The 23,250-nt window shown below is 44.2% G+C and overlaps 1 protein-coding gene across 1 annotated transcript in view; it reads right to left on the reverse strand.

Moving 5' to 3' along the window:
- Positions 1 to 1,202: 1,202 nt before the first annotated feature.
- The window catches only part of LOC306701059 (LHFPL tetraspan subfamily member 6 protein-like), a 28,702-nt gene continuing 6,654 nt past the window's right edge, over positions 1,203 to 23,250 (reverse strand). The window contains exons 2-3 of the mRNA XM_079166291.1: positions 5,204 to 5,302; positions 1,203 to 2,000 (exon numbers count right to left, since the gene is read on the reverse strand). Coding sequence (XP_079022417.1) covers positions 1,882 to 2,000; positions 5,204 to 5,302 — 218 coding nt within the window. The 3' untranslated portion in view covers positions 1,203 to 1,881. The remainder of the gene's footprint in view (positions 2,001 to 5,203; positions 5,303 to 23,250) is intronic.

The raw sequence follows: 23,250 nt of genomic DNA on the forward strand, positions 1-23,250 counted from the left end.
TAGTTCTGGTTTTATTTTCCCTCTGTCAGAGTTTTCTGCCTCTACCCCAATATAGTGGTGGTCATTATAAACCAGTGTGTGGTCCTCACTGTATTAAAAATGATACTTTATAGTGCTCAGAGCGATCAGCAGCTCAAGTCATCTTCAATCAGTTACAGAAGTTGTAATATTCCTTTTACTCAGTAGCTGACAAGAGCAGCATGCACTTCTCCCGGTTGCAACACATTTCGCATGTTTTAAGACAATCAGCCGCCTACGAGTAACAACCCCTTAGTAAGATTGCATCGTACAGCCTGTCTGTCAGTCTGAGGTACGGGTACTGATGTAAAGGAGGGAGCGCTCCAACGTAACCCCAATGTGTCAGCCTGTGCTGATGAGGCATCTGGTTGACACTCTGTAACAATCGCGGGTGATATCAATCAGCACGGCAGATCAGACAGAGTGAGAGCGGAATGCAGAGGAGCCATGCTAACATATTAAACAGAGCAAGTACTGAGAGAGATTTCTCAAGTGAGGATGGAGGAGGAGGAGGGGGGGGGGGGGGTGTTTCCATTATCTGGGGACGCTGCGCATTGTAAGAAAACGGGCATGCTAATAATGAGGGCCAAATACTTGGAGAACAGCTGCATTGTAAATGAGCTGACTTTGTACACTCCAGCTTGGATGAATCTCTGAAGTGTTGTTTGTTAATCAAAGGAGGTAAAACGGAGAGGAACAACAAAAGGACTAAAAATAGGGCCTGGAGAGCTGGGAGCAGCTCACATACAACTGTGGTAATTGCTATGAAAAGGTTACCATTATTGTTATTCTCACTGTGAAGGCAGGTGGAGGGACTCGGAGATAGCCCTTGACATTAAGCTGATGGATGCGCGGCTCCTTCATGTCCCAGGGCGGGATTGCATCTCTTAGTCTGGAAGACTCGGACGCTTTGAAGTTGAGCAACCTGATCCAAAGGCAAATAATCTGACTAGAGGTCACGGGATTTACCTCATCAATGATAGGGAAAAGTTAAATTCACAAGCTCTACCCGTCCTTATCCTCTTTATCGATTGAGGGAGGGGGGGAAGGACTCCCACTTGTAGTGAACACTACGGAGATCAAGAGGTCATGGGAAAAGCTTTTCAGGAATGTGAGACGAGGACTGTTCAGTTAACCTCAGGGCGTATTGTTCGACCGAAATAACTTTAAATACAACATTTCAATAAACATTTATTTACAAAACGAAAATAATGACAAAGAATACTTCGAAGAGTGAATACAAAACATGTGCTAATATGATAAAATACATTATCGTACACGACGTATATATCATCTTATGAATGTGTTAAATAAACTATGCTTAGACTTTTGGGATCTGAACAGGTTGAGTCGAGGAAGCAGGCAGCCAGTGTTGGATTGCTTTACATTATAGGGATTATTGCATTTCAGTTTGTGTTTAAGGCAAGGATGAGACATGAAGAGGAGACGGAAACACTTCACGTAACAACGAAGCAAGATGACTCTTTCTCCTCATCATCACAGGGAACACTATTCACATAAACATCAATGACTGAAGAGGAGGAAGACACAAAAAAGAAAGAAAGAAAGAGAATACTCTTAAAGAAATGTAACATTTTTACAAATAGGATTGGTCCATACATTTTTCATTTAAGAACAGCTCTTGAGAGAAGAACACGTTTTTCAAAGCCATGTGTCTGCGTGTGTGTGTTGCATTATGAAACAGTCCCTGCCGTTGTCAGACGAGTTGTGTCCCATGACGCACCATAACGACTCGGTGTCTTTGGTGCTTGATGTGCTGTACTGGTGCGAGTCCGCAGGGTCGGAGTCCTCTCGCCTTCCTCGTTTCGCCCGGGGTCTCTGCCTGTCCCCGTCTGCCTCCCGTCAGTACGGATACTGCTTCTGCTTCTTCCCCGCGAAACAGGACAGCCAGGTGCACAGCAGCATGGCGGCCGCCGCCCCGGCCCCTGTGCAGTAATACGCCCAGCCGATCTGGCAGGAACCTGCAAGAGGAAAGCAGAGGATTCAGGGTGATATCTTCCCACCGTTGGGGGGTTTTCGGGACGGATACGCCTATGGCCAGGGAACAACTGATTCCATTTTGTGTTTCACCAGAATGTCTGAAGACACTTTACACTCTACACTTTGGGAGTACAACTCATAAGTCTGGCATCACTTCTATAATAAACGGGGAAAACAATCTGTAAAAGAGCTCAAGTTTAAAACGGTTTACTCCTTAGAGATAAATAAACTGCAGGAGGATATAATACTTGTTTCTTATTCAAGTCAAATACTTGCAATGGTAAAATGTAAGTGATTAGAGACACTTTAGTTTTTAACAAGGCTTATTTCTTTTGGCCGTGATCATAATTTTAATATCTCCACTTTTGTTGTTCTATGTAAACACCGTGCCCGTCCAAACGTGGTAACAACTGGCACTGGACAACAGTGTATGAATGGATAACTGAATGGTGATCCAGGTGTGGAATTTCCACCTTATACATGTTTGTGGTAATTAAGAAGGTTCTTACTTAATTCAAAGATTTTAAATGTTAGCAGAACATGACAGCATGTGGAGGTTAAGATGTTTGTCTTTTAGTGAGCATGTATGTGAAGCTTACCGCCTACTGATAACATCACGGCCAGTTCATTTGAAATGCTTTGTACTGTCTGCATCATAAGAATACTACAATATCTCACGGATATCATAAATCGGGCTGTATCGACCCTCTGTCCTTTCCGACCCTCGCTTCAGATGAGGAAAAACTCCCCTGAGCTGAGAGCAGAAAAAATGTCGTGAACTGCTTAACATTTTTGTTCAAGCCACAACATTTCCCTTGCTCTTGTGAAAAAGGGTTGGCATTGCTGAAACAAATGCACTGGACATAGTTAAACTTCATTTGCAAACAGACAAGTCCGGCCTGTGCCAAATGCTCTCTCACAGCACAGACTTTTGGAAAGCCCACCAGAGGCAGAATGTGCTGAAAGTGAGCCAAAAGCAAGCCCAAATTAAAACATAAAGGGCCTCTTTCTTTAATCCTCAAAAGGGAATTATGTGCACTATCAAAGAAGGATCTGACCTAAATCTGCCGCTAAATTTCGAAAATGTTGAGATGACCATCAAGACTTCTCATTTGAAGAATCAAATTTTGGGGAGAATGTGTGATTGAATGTTATTGTCTGATTAGCAGCCGGGTGGTAGCAGGAAGAGGCGTCTCATTAACAAATCATATCAGCTGCCTTCTCACTGCGGAAACCTGATTCAGCAGGCAAAACTGAAAACGCTTATTTCTCAGAGACCCATTTTTTTCTGTTGCACATTTCTCTCACTGTCGGCAGTACTGAAAATGAGCTTCCCCTCTTTTGAAAACGTGGCTGTAGTTTATTAACTATTAACATGATGTGGAGTATTCCATTTGAAAACATGCCAGGTCAAAGCAATGACTTGGATCTTCCATGCAGTCACTCTGTAGGACATAGGGTGTGATCATTTCCACAACTCTTTCTTCATATTCAACATGCATGCAATTAACGTGTCCTGGCTGCAGCAACACTCAAAGCATTTGAATTACTAAAGTACCGACTGCTCTCGTCATGATTAATGAACGAAGTCTGCGTTCTGGCACCACTTTGTGTGAAATCAGCTGCTCTCGCGGGTAGAACGTGTCTGTCTTGACATGAAACGAGACAGCAGTGAAGCTGAAACAACTACGTTGCAGCTTAACAACATGCTGAAGCAAAAACGCACCTGTTAACAATAATTCCCATGTACTTAGAAGAGCCTGTTCTTTCAAAGAGGAAATGAAAAGATTACAACCTGATATCCAACATCGTTACTTCTGATGACATGGTCTGAAATTCCAGTAACGAAGATGACATGTTTGGGAATTTAAATCCGACAGAATTATATGGACACGGGTTGAATTTCAGTGTTGCGTCGCATCCATCTGCTCACATATTGGCAGCTTCAATCTGTGTGTATCTACAAGTATTTCTTAACTGAAAACTAATATTACTAATAATTGTTGTGTTTGCCTTCTCGGTGATGGTTTGGTTTTGGATTTTTGAATATTCATTGACTAGTGATGCTCTGTCAAGTCATAACTTGTCCTTGAGAAGCATATAGTAAAATTGACTAATGATTGGATTTCACACCCTACTGGGGACACTTGTGGGACTTCACGGAATACCTCCCCCGCAAAGTGACCGTTTGTATGTCAGTTACTCACCCCGTGTTACCGTGAATTCTTTGAGAAAACACTGTTTTTCTCGCATGCCTCCATGGTGAACGGAGAATTCAGAAAGCAGAGAAAAGGCTCGATGAATTGAAGCAAATGGGGGCGTCTAACGCAACTCGTGCAGTATAATCCAAGTCTCATTTATCCAGTTTTATGCTCACTACTTCCCGAACACATGCATCTTCAATTGATCAAGACTTTTCTCCACTTTCTTTGATTATCTGTTCACCATGGAGGCACGTGACAAAAACAACGTTTTCTTAAATAATTCAGGGTAACACTGGATGAGTAATTGATGTATAAAATGTTCTTTTTCGCTCAGCAGTTACCCGGTTCAATGAGCACACAGAAGCTCTGCGTACCTTAATGTGTGAGGCAGGAAGTAGAAAAAAATAGTCTAACTTCTAAAAAAGAAAAAATAGAAGTGGCCGAAACTCTGGCACGGCGGACGTTGATGATAATTGAAAGAGAAAGCAAATCTATGCGTACCTGATTACATGAGTAATGGTCTCAACAGCTCTATCAAAAATGTACCTTTGACATTTAATTAAAACATTACAATCACACCAAGTGATTTTTCTCCGTTAAGTAGAGGATCAAACGCTAGTTGATTAGCATCAAATAAAAAAAAGCAGCTGCAGACTGAATAGCCCCTCCACCTGCCTGGCGTCTGATACAGCAGCATATTATTGTCTATCTATGAGACGCCAGCTGAATACAGAGCACCAATCTGGCTCCTGCTTTATTCTCGACACATATTTAGAGCTTTGAAACTCTGCAGAAATCGACAGCAGCTGGAGGTCCTGTTGACTTTTTACCATCCAGAAATAAAAGTCTTCTCAGTTTTCAGCCTTTTCATCCACAAAATCAGTTATCAGTTCTGGGACAGACAAATGTACACAGTCACGGTTGAAGCATCGGGGTGTGGGCTGTAGCTGTGTGTGTGTGTGTGTGTGTGGACATCTCACCGAGTTGAAACTGGTCTGAGCTGTTGTTGCAGGTCTGCTGCACTTCCTCACTGTCCCATCCCAGTGGATAGAGTGCACAGCCAGATCCTATGAGCAGACCTGAGGATGAGAGAGAGAGAGAGAGAGAGTCAGTGATGAAGGAATTGCACCAACCTGACTGATCAGCGAAATAACACTGGGGGCTGACAAGACAGCAAGGACAAACTCTCCCCATTAAGGTGCTCACTCAGCTCCTTGAGGAAGGTCTGCATTGTTGGGTTTTTTTTTGCGAGGCCTTGCCAAGGTGGGTTTTCATAATTTGAGAATCTTTTCATTAACGAGGAAGAAAAATGCAAAGCAGTGTGCTGTTTATTAATTAAAAACTCGGGTTTCGTGTGGATCCTCCCTCCTTCTTTGGTTTATGTTTTAATTAAAATGATTAAAAAGACAACAAAAACAACGAGCTGCTGCTCTCAAATAGAGTGATGTCTGCGACCTCATCGCTGTGATTTTTTTGTTGTCGTTTCCTTATCAACCGTTTCCAGCAGATACTGATGGGGCTGCAGCAGCTTTGACCCGTTCCAACAGTTTTACCTAACAAGCCTCAAATCCCTTTGTAAAATGACACGGATTGTGATTTTTAACACTCCATCATGTTTTTACCGCGACAAAATAAAGCACTCCTCTGCCAGCAGCTCATAAAAAAAACGGCTGCAAATGAACAAGGAACATATGCAAATAGCTTGGCAATTTCTCACAGAGGCAACAGCGGGAAAAAAACAAAAAACAAGCATCTTTTTGGTGCGCAATAATTACTGTAAAACTCTGGAAAATCCTTGAGGGACTGCTTTATGTCAGTGATTAAAGAGACTTATGACTGCGCTTAAAGCTGCACAGAGAGACAAGAGTAAAATCTAGTCAAGGCCATTTACATTAAGGATTAATATCCACAATATTAGCCTACAGCCGGGTCTTGACAAGTTATTCCCCGGATGCCAAGGCCTGTCTCTTGAAATTACCCTGTAGGTGGCTCTGCCATCACATTAGCTTAATCCCCTCCGATGTGTCTACCCTGCTATCAGTTTTGGGATGTGAGGATGGCAGCAGAGGAAGAGAAGGCAAAAAAAAAAAGAAGCTCTGCCTTCCAACCTGATTAGCCCTGCCATCCAGGACTGACTCATTCCATATAGGCCAAGATAACAAGCAGGAATTAATCCATATGCTAATGCAGATGGGCCAGACAAAGTGGCCAACATCAGAGGTGGAGTTGGAAAAGTGAAAAAGACATCTGTGTTTTTTTCCCCAGCCGCGGCCAAAAGGACGGCAAATGTAATCCACTCGCTTCAGGGGAGAAAATAGACCGGCTGATTATTGCACCTGTGGTAGAAAATAAATACGGGGAAACTCTGGCATGTTGATGAGCATGAGGGGATGAAAAAAAAAAAAGCAAAGGTTCTGACCAAGTCTGTCGCTGCAGCTCAGGATCAGAGAGGATCCGGGGATTGTCAAACGTAATAACTCTGCCGTTTCTTCTTCAGCCCCTTGAGAAAACTTCAGGGGAGTTTCTGCTTCAGACCCAAAATTACAACCTTTAAGTAACACGGGAGCATTTGATGTAAATCCCAGTGCAAGCAGCCGCTGTGGACCTCTGACGAACATAAAAACACTATTCTACAAGGTGCAGAAATGTGTTTCGGGAGCAAGCGAGCACACACACACACACACACACACACACACACACCTACACACACACACACACACACACACACACACAAAAACACAGTCTTTAAAAAATATTCTAAGTTATATAATGTCATCGAATGTGTTTTGATTCAAATGTGTAACAGTAAAGACTGTAAAGCATGTATAATGTATTCATGATTAATATTTAACCAACTCAAAAATTCCCTTTCAAGTGTAATGCAGAGAGATACAGCGGCATGCAATCAAATTTAATTTCCTTGCAGCACACGGGAGGGGGAACAAAAATAATGCAGGGCAGAATGTGGCTTTGTTTCTTCCCAAAGACATTGTTATTCTATTCCGCAAACTGTAATATTTCCATTTGACAAAATCACGATAGACTCATGGGGATTCGCAGTCATTCTTTGATTAACCCATTTGTTAAAATGATGAAAACCATAAAGAGCTGCTGCTCTGTAGCAGGCACCTCAGAGAGCAGAACGGGGGAAGGAAAGACTTCAGTGAACAGTTTCCACATCAGGTCCGATGATGATGAAGATGACGATGACATGGAACGCTGAAAATCTAAGACTATACAGACAGGAGGGAACATACTGCCACAACGAAGACAAAGGCTCAGTTCCATTGTGCGACCACAACAACAGAATCAAAGGTGTCTGGGTGAACTGCCAGCCTTTTCTGTTATTTTTGGGGATAGACTCACTGAGCCTGCGACACTGCAGTGGGTGAAATCAATGCGAGCACTCACATGCTACCATGACACTGTGGAGACAGATACTGCGTAACACTTTCACTGTGGGAGCAGATTCAAAAATATAAACACATCGCCAAGGTGTAATTCAATACCGTATCATACATGGCCCTACATTTTCCTTTTGGCTTTTTCTTTATATGATTTTATTTTATTTATTTTTTTTGTCACTTAAGTTAATTCCGTCAAATCCCATCCTCCACACTCACTATGTGGGTTATTGAGAACCAGAGGTAGGAAGGCTGGTGACTGGGATGTGGGAGACAGATTACCAAGAATGGAAAATGTTCTTTCACACAATGTTTATGAGGCAAGCTGCTCGAGAGAAGTGTGGACCGGTGAGAGGCAGCTACCTCGGGCTGTGATTCTCCATGCGTGCTGTTGGAGACGGATACTTCCTGTCCTGCTTATTTCCTGAGCTGACACAGATGCATCCCGATCTGCACAAACAATCAAGTCGGGGGATTTGTGTCATTTAGCGTGTGGTTGTCAGCTACGGCAGTGCTTCTCAACCTTTTTGGGCTTGTGACCTCTTAAACCAAGGCCTTCTCCTGACCTCCCGTTAAAGTGTGAAGACACTTGTATCATGTAATGTGTTTTTGTTTCCCCCCCCCCAAAAAAAATGTATTGACCTAAATCTGGTGTCCTGGCCTCCGACTTGAAAACGACTGCTAGCGGACACGCTACAATCACAAGCACTAAACCACATGCTAGACTTCATAAGATAAGAAAAAAAAAAAATGATCCCCTTGGGGAAAAAATTGGTTCACTGTAGCTGAATATAGAGAAGAGCAAAAACACAAGTTAAATGAGAACGCTGCAATTGGAAATCGACAAATAAAACTCTTGGATGTTATGAAAAACGGGAAAACAGTGAAGTGCAAATGGCCAAAATGAAAACAGCCATATTGGCTTCCACAAATGTGTTTTTACGAACGTCTTCGCTTCACCCGAACCTCAGAGAGGCTCCCTCTTCTCCTGCAGACAACATGATTCAACTTCAACGCGCGGCTCCTCTTTTCTGTGAGCAGATGGCCGCCTCATGATGAAATCATTGCAGAACTCCACTTAAGCTGCCATGAGGATTGTCGTGAAACAAGTCACAACAAGGCTGTTACTGCAGGGCAGTCATACAGCGACGACATCACGCTGCGGAACAGACGGACAGGAAAGAGCTAAATCTGCTGTCACCTGCATCAATCTGCTGTCACCTGCCGCCCCGTGCGCCTTCCACGGATGTTGTTAAGAATCAAAACAACGAGTTTCCCTTTTGGCAGCATCGCCCGCGCCCTCGGGTCAAACACAAAGATGCCCCCGATCTTTCTGGGAGATCGGCAGAGGCTAAAGTGCCGCTCTACCAACACAGGCCTGGGAGGTTTGTTTGTTTACTTTGCTGCTTTCTGCCCACAGCCGCTGTTTGTGAACCCTGTTTCCTGGAGTCTTGTTTCAGTTGCTATGGCAGCCGGCTGATGCTGATGGTCTTCTCTGACAGAGGAGGCGAGGAGGAAGAGGGTCAGAGAGCGCCAGACAACTTATTCACATATTGAGTTTCAATTGATCTCCAGGAGGTCGTTATCACGACGACTATCTCGGGCTTAATAGCTCCTCTGAAGGGTTATTCTATGAACTGGGGTATAGTTCAGATGAATGGACCCAACCAAATACAATCAGTCCCACATATCATGTTTTCAATCCATAGAATCTGCTCCAACACAGTGAACTTTCTTCTGCGCACCGTTGCCTCGGATTTCATCATCGTAGTTGAGCTCACTTCTGAAATGGCTTTAAAAAAGCACACAGAGTAGTGCTTTGTTCCATCGGAGCTGCTCCATTGTTCCCCCGTCCATTTTTTCCTGTCGACGCTTTTTACCTGAATGAAAAACTGCCCCCCTTTTCATATCCCCCACATTCTGTGATTTAGGGAGTGCTGATGCCCTTTGTCAAGCTTTCCTGCTCTCTGTCAAGAAGCAAGGCATTGCTTTACCCTCCCCTCCTGCCTGGAGACAATAACATTCAAGGTTATCATTCAGAAGGCCAAAGAGGACGGGGAGAAAGGGCCGCCGCTAAGCTGGGGAGAATTTTGGTGGCCGGGGAATTTGAGCGGGGATGTGCCTGAATGGGCCGGCTTATTGTAAGACATTCCCTTTTGGTTGTTGGACGATCAGCTGAAAGAGAGACCCACACCTGGGAAGGCGGTTTCACAGAAACGTGTTCATATCACAAGGAAAAGGTTGAATGCTAAATAGGTAGTTTGAGTTATGAACCTACATTTTTTTAAAGATCTTTGCTCAATTTGAATTATCATACACAGGTATACCAGTTGCTCTTCTGTGGTATTTCTGACAAAGTAGCTGCTCGAGGAGTGTTTGCTGTAGTATCAAACCCCCACTTGCTAATACCGTGGTTACCGTGGGTGTCGATTTGGATTACAAATCCCCCCCTAGAAAGACGTTTTGTGCAATTATCACACGTTATATGGTTCCTCGCATGTAATTGATGGATAAATATAGTGCATTTAATATGACATTGTAAACATGTTTATGTTATTCTGAGATTTAATTAGAGGAAGCGACTGAGTCCCACAGTGTCACTTCAGCCCAAACAGCCCATGTGACTGATCTGTCAACAGCGCCATCCCCTGCATGTCGAGGCATGTTTTTTTTTGTTTGTTCTCCCTTCACCTGAAACACAAGGCACACATCAGCATGTGCAGCTGACATTCCTGCTTTTCTTGCCATGTTTTGCTGTCATTCAAGTCGGATCACTGCAGTCGTTTTCAAACGGGCTTACTCCTATGTGAGCACTTTTCGCCGTCGAAGCTTGGTGTTTTCATGTGGGCGAGACGGGCATCTGGAGATTCAGTTGAACCGTTAGATTCTGGAGCTCTGAGAGATGGAGGATGGGGGGGGGGGGGGGGGGGGGGTACAGAGGGGAGGAGGGATTTAAAGAGAGTATGTGGAAGACGTGTGATATGTGATGTGCAAAGTGCTGCATATGAATACTCTATACTGCAGCCTGTGGCTGGCTTTCAAGCGTTATTCAGCCAATATTCTACTTGTTTTTTTTTTATATCAGTATTAGTTTTCTAAACTGCTGTGGTTTTTCTGCACAGCCCTCCCCATGAGATAATACCTCAATCATCCAGTTGACTGAGAGGTGTGTTCATGGTGAAGATGTTTTTCTGGTTGAACGATGTTTCCTCCCAACTGTGAAATCTCCAGATACGTTTCCCACTGTGTGGTGGGTGACCCACACATTAGATCTTCCAGTCTTGCAGTCTTCAGTTAAGTCCGTTGAATATCAAACACAGTAGAACTGTATTACTGACCAGGCCGGTACGAGCAGGGCTCTGTGACAAACCGGCTCCACACCATGCTCTGACTTTTCATTCAGAGTGTGACCATCCTCTCCGTGACCAATTTCTGCCTCTTCCCTCTGGAATCTGCTACCGCCGGCCCGAGAAAAGGTCAGACAGTTACAAACAGTCCCTTTATTCCAGGCAGCCGTCAAAGGACTTAACAAGACGCATTGTTCATGTCGTGTTCTTGTGAGGCCTGCATGGTAATATTTCCATGTCATCCTGCAGTCAGACCGTCGTGTTTTTCACTTGCCGTTTTGGCATCGCGTCTTATTTTATCTGTATTATCAGTTTCCCTCTGGGACTAATTAATAACAACCTGAACCTAACTGTTTTAAACAGCCATCAGCACACTAGGCGGAGTGTTGTGGTCCATCGAGTTCACATTTATGTGAAGTTTTGCTATGTCAGGGTTAGGGTTGGCTCTAAAAAATAATCTCTCTCTTACTATATAGATCTCCTATTAGCCTTTTTTCCCTCCAGGGACTTAAGCTATTGTTTTTATTTCTGCTTTTATTGCAATTGTTTCGTGCACGCTTTGGAGAGGCTAACTAACTAGCTGAGGAGGCGATACTAAATCCAGGTGCGTTCAGGCACAGCTAGCATCGCTGCTGAATGTTATTCGACGAGAAAATGTGAACGCTTAAAAGCCGTACCAAAGGGTTGGTGTGTTCAACACAGCAACACAGGAGAGCAGCAGAGCAAACAGGAAAACACGACGTGATGCGATGCGCTGGACGCTGTATCGGACCACCATCCCAGTTAAACACAGTGGAAATGCAAAGAGGAACCTCGCATTAGGGCTGCATGATTATGGCCAAAATGATGGTCACAATTAGATTGCAGAATTTGATCAATATTGATTCAGGAAAGTTTATCACAGGCTGCCGCTGCAGCGGCATGAAAAGCTCCCCAAAAGTGCAGCCAACACATCTCAATCTCAACGTTATCTACGAGCAGAGCACACATTTCCAAATGTCAATATGCAATCCATCATGTTCATGTAATTGTAGGAATCCAAGATCGCGATTCATATTGATTAATTAATTGTGCAGCACTTCAAAGTTCAGATTGTGGAAAGGTGATGGTTACTGTCAAAGGTGAGACTATGTTAAATATGACAGGCCTTCTTCTTGGCCTGCTCCTTGGGAATATGTAATCTGACAAAGTGATGTACAGTATGTTGCCGGTTTGTTGGCTTGTGCCACTCTCCTGTAACACGGTCTCATTTCATTCCATGTCCACCCATCAGTCACCTTCCCTGGCCCCGGGCGGAAAGAGCAGCTTGTGTTGTATTGATCTGTTTCAGTGCTTTCGCTACAGGAATCCTGTCAGGAGCCGGCCTTATCTAATCACACCGTTCATTTGTCACACAGTTTCCGGCTACAACCGGTGATTAATAAACACAGCAATTACAAGAGCAAAATGAACTTCTGGTTCATTAAGCAGTGGCTGATTATTAAGCAGGAAAAAAACCCCAAAAACGACCGGTCTACAGCTCAGGAGCACAGCACATTGCATAAAGATAAAACGGGGGAGGGGGGGGGAGAGACTACGTAGCAAATAACTTTCAAAAGACAACGTCTTCTGGACGTGTGGGGAGAATGAGCTCTTCGCACGAGGGCGCAGATATTTCCTGTATGTCTCACTCTTTCCAGCTACAAACCCACGCCTCCCTGCGACCTCATCCGTGGCTCCTCTGATCTCATGTTGCAGATTGGACATTCTTCCCCCTCCTTTCAGTTACAAGGAGAAGTCAAATAAGAGGCGGGGGGGGGGGGGGGGGGAACAAAACAAGGGAAAGAATTCAGCAGGATCTGAGGGAAATTCCTGCTCTTGCTTTTCCAAAAGAATTTCACCTTTCTCTTGTAACTGTTGCCACTCCTGTGCAAAACAGCAGAAACAATGAGCTCATGTATGTCAGTAGGCTAACTGAGAAATTCTGCCATGTCAAGACCACCTGACTGCCGCACTGGTGCTAATTTGCTGCCTTATTTTTTTTCCACTCAAGTCAGGGGGAAAGATTAGTGTTTGCAATATTTTAATGACTTATTATGATTGTGAGGCTTGGCGGCAGGGCGGTGACAATAAGCTACTTTACTTGCACATGATAAAGATAGAGTCAAAGCCAACAGCTTTTTGTCCAGAATTTCACTCATTTAGAAAAATCAAAGTATGCCGAAAAGCATGCTTGAAAGGAAATATGAGCACCGTCTACGCTACAGACTGTTATACAAATCAGCATGCTCGTCTGGAATTCCAGTGTAAAAAAGTGAGGGCTGTTCAATCCATCAGAGGAAAAAGTGTGAGGAGAACAAAGCCAAATCCTCCTCAGGGTAGGATCCACTTTATATGGTCCTACAAGTGTAGCTCCTCTAACTGGGTCATGTCTGATGTGTTGAGCAGCACCTCCTCCTCCTCCTCCCACTGACAGAAAAGCCCGACGGTAGGCCACGTGTCCAAAAGTCAGCGTACATCTACCGCGATGCGTTCCTGCTTTAATTATCCTTTACAATGAGCACGCCAACACAAGGCCTTCTGGGAGAAGAGGGGAAATCAAAGACACCGCAATCTTAATATTCCTCTTAATAGCATCCAAATATGTGATGAATGTTTCAGTATCTTTCACACAGATGCTGGCAGACATCAAAATGCCTCTCTGACAGCAGTGGGCTCATCATGTGAGCGGCTCCATACTGCAAAACACAAAGAGCCTCCTTTCAAAAGACAATGCAACGCTTCAGGGATTGAGGAAAAACTGACTCCCACTGCCAAGTGTACAAAGTACTCCATAGCGTATGTGATTAAAGCGCCGGTCCTATGCATTCTATGCAAGTCTTCTGGGACACACAGCAGGCCAGCTTATTACCCCTGGGGAGCGAGTTTACTTCCCAAACATCCCAGAAATCAATCATTCCCTAAACTAACAGGTCACTTCTGCTCCCAGAGTTTCATTGTGTGGGTGTGCTGTGAAAACCGTTCTCATTCCAAAGCCCTGGAAAGGTTGTAACACCACCAGAATATAACCTGAGACACGACGACACTCAAAACAAAGCAGCAAATCTAAAGTTGGTAAATTTTTTACCAACTTTAGAAGTACATTTTCAATTTTTTATAATTTCAATGTTGGCAATTTGGGGAAATGAGCCTATTTGCTTTCTTGCTGTGAGTTAGATGAGAAAATCAATACCAGTCTTATTTCTGCACAGTGAATACGAAGCTATGAATATGAATACAAAGATTAGTAAAAAAACATCGAGCCTAGTTCTGTCCAAAGATAACACAATCTGCCTACCAGCACTTTTGAAACTTTTGTTTAATCCATACAAAAAAACTAAGTGTGACTCGTGGATTGTAGTCGGAGGATGTTCCCATAAACAATCAGCTAGCTGTTCTTCTTCTTTATGCTAAGCTAAGCTAACTGTATGTCTGTACAGTAGCTCTATATTTAGAGACCCGAGAGTGTGAATCTTCTCATCGAACCCGCTGCAAGAAATGTCAAACTATTCTTTTAGGTGGACATTTTCAGACATTTCTGCAACTGCTGAAAATCACGAAGGTTCCCGTTTTAAAAAATTCTTCTTACTTTTTGTATATATGTAGAAAGATAAATATTACATGATGAAGCTGAAGTGGCTCCGCTCTCATCACATGCTGTTATCGTGACATTTGAGAGCCCGCGAGGAAGAGGAGAACAGTGGAAATGAGAGCACATTATGTAACATGTCAAGTAATCTGTGAGCAATACAATAGGGCATTACAATGGAGAGGCACAGATCAGGTTGTGCCGGGCTGCGTGTGCTCTTGATGTTTTGTATGATATTGAATTGGTATTGTGATCCTGCATAATCACATAATATCTGGTTTATTCTGTCCGCTCGAGGATGAAAAGCTATTTCTGCCCCGCTGATTCGGCAGATTGAAACTAAACAGATGTCAAGAAAAGGCTACCAATTCCATTTCATACGAAGATTCACCATTGTCTTCCCTTTTTATGTCGCCGTGCCATCTCTGACAGGCCAGTAAAAAGAAATGAGGTGAACAGAAGCGGATGCTGTTATGTTGAGATAAATGTTTGTGATGCCAAATCCTTGTCTTCTTAACAGTGCTGTTAGGGAGTCCTTTGAACCCACGCGGAATGAAATAACATCTAGAATAAAACTGTCATTTCGGCGATTGTGTGGAAAAGATACATGACAGTGTCATTTGTTTGTTTGTCCATGGTGGTAAAAAATGCCTGGTTTGGGGAAACATGACGAAATGCGCCTCAGGGTTTTTTCCAAACCGACGAGTATTTTTACACTTGGTCAGGGCACTGGTTAAGTGTGACGACTTGCTTCTTGTTTAGACAGGCACGCCCCTTAAATCATCATCTTGATTAACAGTTTGTATTTTTGTCAGTTAAGCCCCGAGGCAAACTAAGTCAAAAACATTGATGGTGAAAAAATAAAACCAGCTGGATCAGTATATGAAGCCAGACAAATGTGAACCAAAAGGGTTAGTGGGCAGAAAATGAAGCAGTTTATAGGGGTAATTACAGAGAGTACAGAAAAACAACCATAATTATAATTATTCACTCCTGTGTCCACTTTGGACAATGTGGGAAAACCACGATGTAATGCAGAATGAACAACGGGGCAGTTATCCATCATGATGTGTTTGTAATAAAATGAGAACCTTTTTTTTTTAACTAAAACAGGGTGGTGCCCTGGCTTCAAACAACTCAGACTTAACACCTATATTACACTGCAGCCTCGCACACACACACACACACATGGCTTCAATCAAGCTGCAGGGATTCATGTCATGCGAGTCAGTGGCTGGCATGAATCCAGAGATTATAGCATGGGAGCAAGGACGAATAAAAATCAATAGTTCCCCGAGTCCTTTGCAAAACTGCCTCTTGCTGAGATGTTTCAAAGAGAGAGAGAGAGAGAGAGAAAATATATCTGCAGAAAGGAACAGTGCTATTTAAGCACCAGTGGTTTTCATCCTGCAGCCAGGCTGGTTAGAGTGCGTTTCCACTCTTATTGTCTCACGCTCAATTCACACAGGCCTAATAGCACAGTATGTTCATGTAATTCATCAATTAGCACCATACCTCAAAGCATGAGGACCAAACGATGAAACGTTGGATACAAGTCTGTAAAGGGAAACCTTTTTTTTGTAGTTCGTCACTATGCAAAGCTACACTTCAAACTGCCTCCCAAAAACCAAGTTCCACAGTTTCCACTACTGCCTCGAGTGTTTTTTGAAGTGCAACATTTTTGCCTCTAAAATAAAAAGACACATTTTAATAAAGCCAAGAACAAAATCAATGTTGCGTGCGATCAGGACGTATTACCCGGGGACCTCTGACTTCACCGCGATGTGGCAGCTCATTTTTTTTTTTGTTGTTGCTTAAATTACAACCGTGGCAGACTCACATCGGGATTAAAATCATCTAGGATCTCTCCTCAATTATACAAATCACTTCCCAACCTCAGGTTATATCAGTTTCGTGCAAATAGAGCTTTACAAATTCCCATCAGTATTCATGAACGGCTCTTCTTCAGAAGCTTAAAATTAGATAAAACGTCGGTCTGCTGCGCTATAGCGGTGATTAGAGATCAACTTTGTGGGACGAAACTGTGAAACTTCGCAGCCAAATTAACTTTGGCTGCGAAGTTTGTCATTAAAGAGCTCTCGCGGTGATGAGGCAGAAAAGTTCGCCTGCAGTGTAATGTCACGTGTCCACAAAGGCTCCCATTCAACCGTCATGAGAGCCCGGCCACAATACGTCTCCTGACTGAATCAGTTCGAGTGCATGTGGCTCTGAGAGGGACTTGTTCCTGCTCTCAAATTACGACTGAATAGTCCGAGATCACAGGTCATTGCATGTGCAAAACTCTTTATTCTCATGGATGAATCTTTTTTTTCTTCTTGAATGTTGATCACTGTATAGCGCCGTTACTGTAGCCTGACGAGGGCTGTTGTGAATGTACCGCTGGACATTTCAGAGCTAGTCAGTCTGATGGATTGAGCCATAAAGTGTTTGTCCGTGGGGCTAACAGGACTCGGATAAAAGATTAGGAGTCCGTTGAGTCTTGATTAATGCTAGAGGATATAACCTCTGGCCAGTGGTGCTGAAATATTTATACAAACAGGGGCTCGGCGGCGAAGTGTAGCTACGCACACTGAATTGGAGCGATTTGAAGCCAGCGCGGACGAAACAATCACAGGGTATCCCCCGGGAGACACGCGCAATCAAAACAGAATTGTCACAACTCCATAATGAGGCAAACAAGCGCATTAACAGGCAGATGAAGCAGGACAGCAACACAACACAGACTAGATGAAAAGACAGCCTAAAGGCAAGACATTTAATTTCCCCCTAAATCAGAAGGAATGTGATGACGGCAGGGGGGGACAAAATTCCTCTGCATATTAATAGAGGACCATGTCCATGTTAAACCCTGCCCCACCCCCTGGACTTAGGCTGCCTGATTAGCATTCAGTGAATTCATTAAGACACAATCGCTGGTGTCTGGGAACATGGGAACTATTGATGGAGGAGAGGCTGAGTTCAGTCCCTACAGAAATAAAAAAAAAAACGCCCCATCCCCCAAACCTGAAGGTCACCATGTCCTTACTCAGCGACTGATCTGATGATCACAGGCTGACAGCAGTGGTGGGGCTCTGCGTTAGGTTCTTTATTTGCACATGCGGTGTTGTTGCCAGCATGCAAAGATCCGCACCGTGCCGGAGAAAACGGTAAATGTGAGTGTCGCTTTTGGCTTGAATGTGCCCAAAGGCAATTACCCACAATTCATCACCCAGGAGGGAGTGTTGTTGTGCGGCGTTATAATATAGTGTTTGTCCTTGTAAGCTGGAAAAAATAATAATATATAAACAAGATCAGACTTTGTAGCCCGTAAACCATCCATCCCTCAAAGGTGGCAACCACACCCCCACCTCCACAACTATTAAAATCAATGTTGAGATGAATGAACAGCATAAGCCAGTGGTGGTGGGTGGGTGAGGCGGGCACCAGGTAGAAAACTCTTCCGGCTGCTCCAGTGGTTCATAAGTTAGGGAGGCGAGCTTTGGTCTCGTCCCGGAAAAAAAGGGTGATGAATCATTCCTCAGGGAAGCACTTACACACTTCAGCCAGTTTAATGAAAAACACCAAAAAACCTGTCCTGCATGAAAGCCTCACAATAATAAATCACTGGCGAGGAGGAAAATATTGCATACGGCCACGGCGCACAAACCCAATAGAGTTTGGCTTAACTCTCCTCCCGCTGCTGGAGTGTCAATCGTGTGTGTTTTCTTCCACCCAGCTCGTTATCAATTTGACCTGCAGCTCCAAATACAAATCCTTATGTCATCACTTCCCAAGTCTGGAAATGATTTAAAATTGTGAGAGAATTATCAAACAGAGGCAAAAACACTTGAATACTGCAATTCAGGCTTCTCTGTGTCGCTGAGAGGTCTCTTGATGGCTGAGGAAGGATCTGTTAACCGCACAAGTTTTACGGTACTCGCAATAAAACTAATTACCATTAAAAAAAAACAAAAAAACAAAGGAGAATAATACGAAGAGCAGCCCTGGCAGTCCACAGTTCTCGCTCCAGAGAGAAATCTGTGCCATATCCTGAAGCTTATTTCTGTTTTATTCTCCACCACAATGAGGAAGCAAGACTTTGATCATCCACTGCACTGTATCTCACTCACCAGGAGAAGAGGGAAAACAGAGTCAGGGCATAAAAGTTGGGTGTTCCACAGAGGGTGATGCAGAGCAGAGGAAAATGAGGTGAACTGTCATGAAAAGCCGCCAGCCGTTGCAACGCACTTGACAGCAAACCACGGCGCTGAAGCAATTGTCAAACACAACAAATTGCCGATCCTTTCCTGACACACAGAGCGCTCTCCGGATTGTCACGACAAGAGTGGAAATGAAGTTGCCAGGGACAGAGACTGCCATGGATGGATCACCAACATCAGGATTAACTCTGATTTAATGGTGGTGGTGTGTGTGTGTGTGTGTGTATGAGTGAGCTCAAGAGGTATCAGATCACATCTGAGAATTAAATCATAAATGCTCGGGTATTTGGGGCCTCTTCCCCCAAACAGCGATCGGAATTCCTTTGCACAACGTTCAGTTTTTGTCATGGAGCCAAAGTTAAAATGGGCTTCCTCTCAGCAGGGACCAACGTATTCGGTCTCAAAAGATTTCCTTTTGGAGCCCAGGCATGGCAGGCACATAAGCACAAACGTGAGCGGGTCGATAAACACACCCAGGGAGCGCGCTTTCATTTAGGAAGGAGGGAGTGCTTTCAAAAAATTCTGCCTACGGGGGTTAAGAGAAAATACAGAAGAATGAAGGGGAATCTGCGCTGGCTGTAAATGCATTTTGAGATGGACAGGAACTGATACCGCAGCAACAACAGCTACGTTGAACACATCTGTACTCCATTCAAGTTCAAGTCAAAAGAAGGAAAAACCTATTTGATGCATTTGAAATCTCTAAATCATGCCTCTATGTCAATCCATTCTGTGTGCTGGATCAGGTGTTTGAAGAGTAAACACTGCAGAATAACAAAGTGACATACAGAATATTACTTCTTACAAATCCCCCTTATAAAAAAAACAACTGTTCTGTTTTGACAAAATGTCCACAGAAAAACAGAAGGTAAGCATTAGCTATAAATCCCACTATAACACAGTGACACTAATGCAAGAAGAAGAAGAAAAAAAAAACTGCAAAGGGAGATATATATATACGAGAGGTATTCCACAGGAAACAGCAACAAAGAAGGGAGTGTGTTCCTGTGCATGCCAGTGTGTGCGCGATATGTTGCAAAGGTAGCCATTACCGCTGAGTGTAGCAGCAATGGGATTACTGGTACCCGGAGGGCACAGATGGCACCTAAATCCTCTGAGTCGCTGTGAAAAGGTCATACACGGAACACAGGGGAGCCACCTACTCACCCGCCCGTTCACCGGCGCTAACAGATTCCTCGGGCTGGTTTGCGGGTCGGGCTTTTAGTCCCTCTTCAATCCTCTGAATGCTCCACGATCATTCTTCTTCAAGTGTGTAACGGGGAGAAGAACAGTAATGACTCGCACGCTCATTGACGACATCGTGGCAATGCCACGAAGCTTGTGGCGTTTTGGGGGGAAACTGATTTTTATCACAGCTCTTTTGTTACCATGTTTAATGGGACAGGAGAGGGAAGAGATCCAGAGTGATGTATTAAAAGACATTAGTCTTTATGGCCGCGCCGGGAACAAATGAATTGCTTTGCACCTTGTGATTTAGTCTGAAGGTCAGTTTTGACCCTTTCCATTCTCCTCCCTCTCACTTATTCGTCTCTGTCACACCGCATGAGCTAATGCTAGGTCTGTTGTTTTTTTGCATTGCAAGCAAGGAGACTCGCATTCCTCTTCCCCCTTGTTTTGCCACACTGCTGTGTCTGTGTATTTCCTGCCACCATACGGCTGCATCCTCCCCAGGCGCTGGCTCCTTCACCAACACCATATGGCATGGCCAACGAGACAGGCAGCGCTCCGCAAGACTCTCACAGCGCCTCCGTTATCCCTGTTTCATATGAGGGATCCGATTGCAGAGGGTTATTGCTGCGTAGAATACACATGCATACCAACTCGTAAAGAATCGGAGCACAGAAAGGCAGCAGAGCAATTAGACCGCAATGTATAGAGACTCCCTCAGGAGGGTTTACAGGAGCCTCTTTGAAAAACAGTGCAGCTTATTTGAGAAGTCCTTCTTCTTCTAAAATTATACAATAAAGCTACAGATAATGTGCATACTCGATCAAAAACATAAACAAGCTTCTAGTGTGTGAGAGACAGCTTTCCTTCACTTGATAAAAAAGGGCCAGATGAAGAAGAGTGGAGTTTTTATTTACGCCTCCGTGTGCACCATGAGGTCATCATTAAAAAAAAATCTTAGGAGGTAAAAGTTTGCCTGCAAGGCTAATAACCCCCACAATCCTCGTCTCTACTCCACCATACGGCTTGTAAACTCAGAAAACATCCACTGGGAATGGACTGAGGCTGACAGCTGGCAAACCAATCACTGAACTACGGGGAGCAATTCTGATGATGACGTGAGTCCAAACCCCGAAACCTGGTGAATTACTGCTTCCACCAGGTGTTGTGGATGTAAAATGAAGTGTGATTCTGTCACTGCGTGGCTCATTTCTGACCAGTTTTCCTGGATGATTTGTCACGATGTTAGCAATAACTCTTTCTACCTATTCCGAAGGAAGGCACAAGGAAAGCTGGCGACAGCCAAGTGAGCGGCGTGTTCCTCCAGTCAGGTGCAGGAATGGTTTGTAATAATGTATGAGTGAAGGAGAGCACTGTCAGTCACTTGCTGTAGAGTTGTGGTGGAATTCTTCTCCAGACCACAATGAGTTAAATTTGCGGGTTGGCTGTGTGAGCAAACCATTTCATTCCAAAACGCAGAAATTACAAGGTGCAGTGCAGCAGTATTCTGGTCAGCAAACACTGAACCGCTGGACGTTCACTTCATCTTGGCGTCACAACACGTAAACTCGCACATTATCTCCCCAGCGTGGGAGTTGGGCTGTATTGTGATTGGTCGGAAGGAATTCAAACAATCATTTTGTGTATTCTGACAAAAAGCGTTTGTTTTTTGTTTTGCATTTTTGGCACCGGCAGTGTTAGACTGAAACCAACTTGCGGTGGAAGGAAGTGTGAAAACCAAATCTGGAGAGAGAGCTGTAAATTGATTTCCCAAACTGTGGCGGCAGACAGACATGTGGAGTACGTGTTACAATTATGAAGGTGAAGCATTCGTACCCCAGGATCACACTTGGCGTGTTGAGAAGGTGAGAAGGTGTTACCACTCTATTATTGTATGCACCCGCATCACGTTGTAAGGAAACTTTTACCCATTTCGCAATGAAAATCTTCCATCTAATATAAATTAATTGTGTGTAAAAAATTGTTTATTGAATCAAATCCATCTGTCCACGTGAGATGCTCACATAGCGCCCTGCATGGGACGTACATTAAAGCATTAAGCAGTTACTGATACCAGTGTCAACTGGGCACCACCCCTGACATCTGTGACTGATTACAAGTTGTAATGTGCCAGTGATAAATGTGTGAAAGCGAGGCGGTGATGAATTTAACGCCGCTCCCCAAGGAACCCAAGCCTTCCATTACATGTCTTATTACTGTCTCTCCCTCCTGATGGCTTAATTGATCCTTGTGGGCCAACAAAGTGAACACTCCTCCACCCATCCAGAGATCATGATACCCGATAGGAGGGGCCGGGGGGAGGGAGAAAAAAATAAATAAAAGACCACAGCAGCTTTTAACCCAACTGGCCCCTTGTTCAACATTCAATTACAGAATAGCGAGTCTCTTCTAATATCGAGCAGTTGCTGGACCGTAAAGGTGAATGCGGCGTTTTATCGCTGAACTTCATTTTCATTGGATGCAACTTGTTTTTTTTTTCCCTCAGCAGAGAAAACATGAAAATAGAGGCCACCGGTCTGACTGGCATGTCCTGCTGCCTGGGCTTCTTCTGCTGTGGTGCGTGCTAAACTGAGCGCCTTCATGGATGAATTCAGAGGAGAAATGCAAAGCATGGAGAAATAGCACCCACAGAGGTTGACCACAGCATATGCTGCCGCTTATTATTCCCTGTGTCTGCCTGTTTTCCATTGTATTTATAGCAGGGGGGGGCGCTTGATTTAGATCTGCTGCATCTGGTGATTGGTTGTCGGGACGGGTGCCACATCTTCCGCTCTTCAGCGTAATCTGCCCCCCCCCCCCAACACTCTGCTTACAGGCCTTTATTTAAAGAAGATGGTAAGTGAGATAGCAGGGTGTCGCTCCTCTCTCCGTCTTCTTCTCTGTCACCAGCTGCTGCTGCTGCTGCTGCTGCACAGTTTATGATGCTGGCTGGGAGGCATTGGGATGAGAGCGGGGGGGGGCGTGGAGCCTGCGGAGGTGAAAAAAAAAGAAAACTCCCACTTTCTCTGGTGGTATGCAAAGATTCCACAGGCGGCCTCCAGAGCCCCTTTCCTTTCCACAACCCTCCCCCAGCCTCAGCTCCCATCAACCTTCAGCAGCCCCTGAAAGGGAGGGGAACAGAGAGGAGGTAACAGAGCTGAGGTTTGGGGCACAGAGGAGCGAGAGGCTGATTAAAAGCCATCCTTACCCTCTGACTTCCATGTCTGAATCTCTTTTTACCTCTATATAAAGACGAGCTGG

Source organism: Pholis gunnellus (assembly GCF_910591455.1).
Source record: "Pholis gunnellus genome assembly, chromosome: 9".
Classification (NCBI taxonomy): Eukaryota; Metazoa; Chordata; class Actinopteri; order Perciformes; family Pholidae; genus Pholis; species Pholis gunnellus.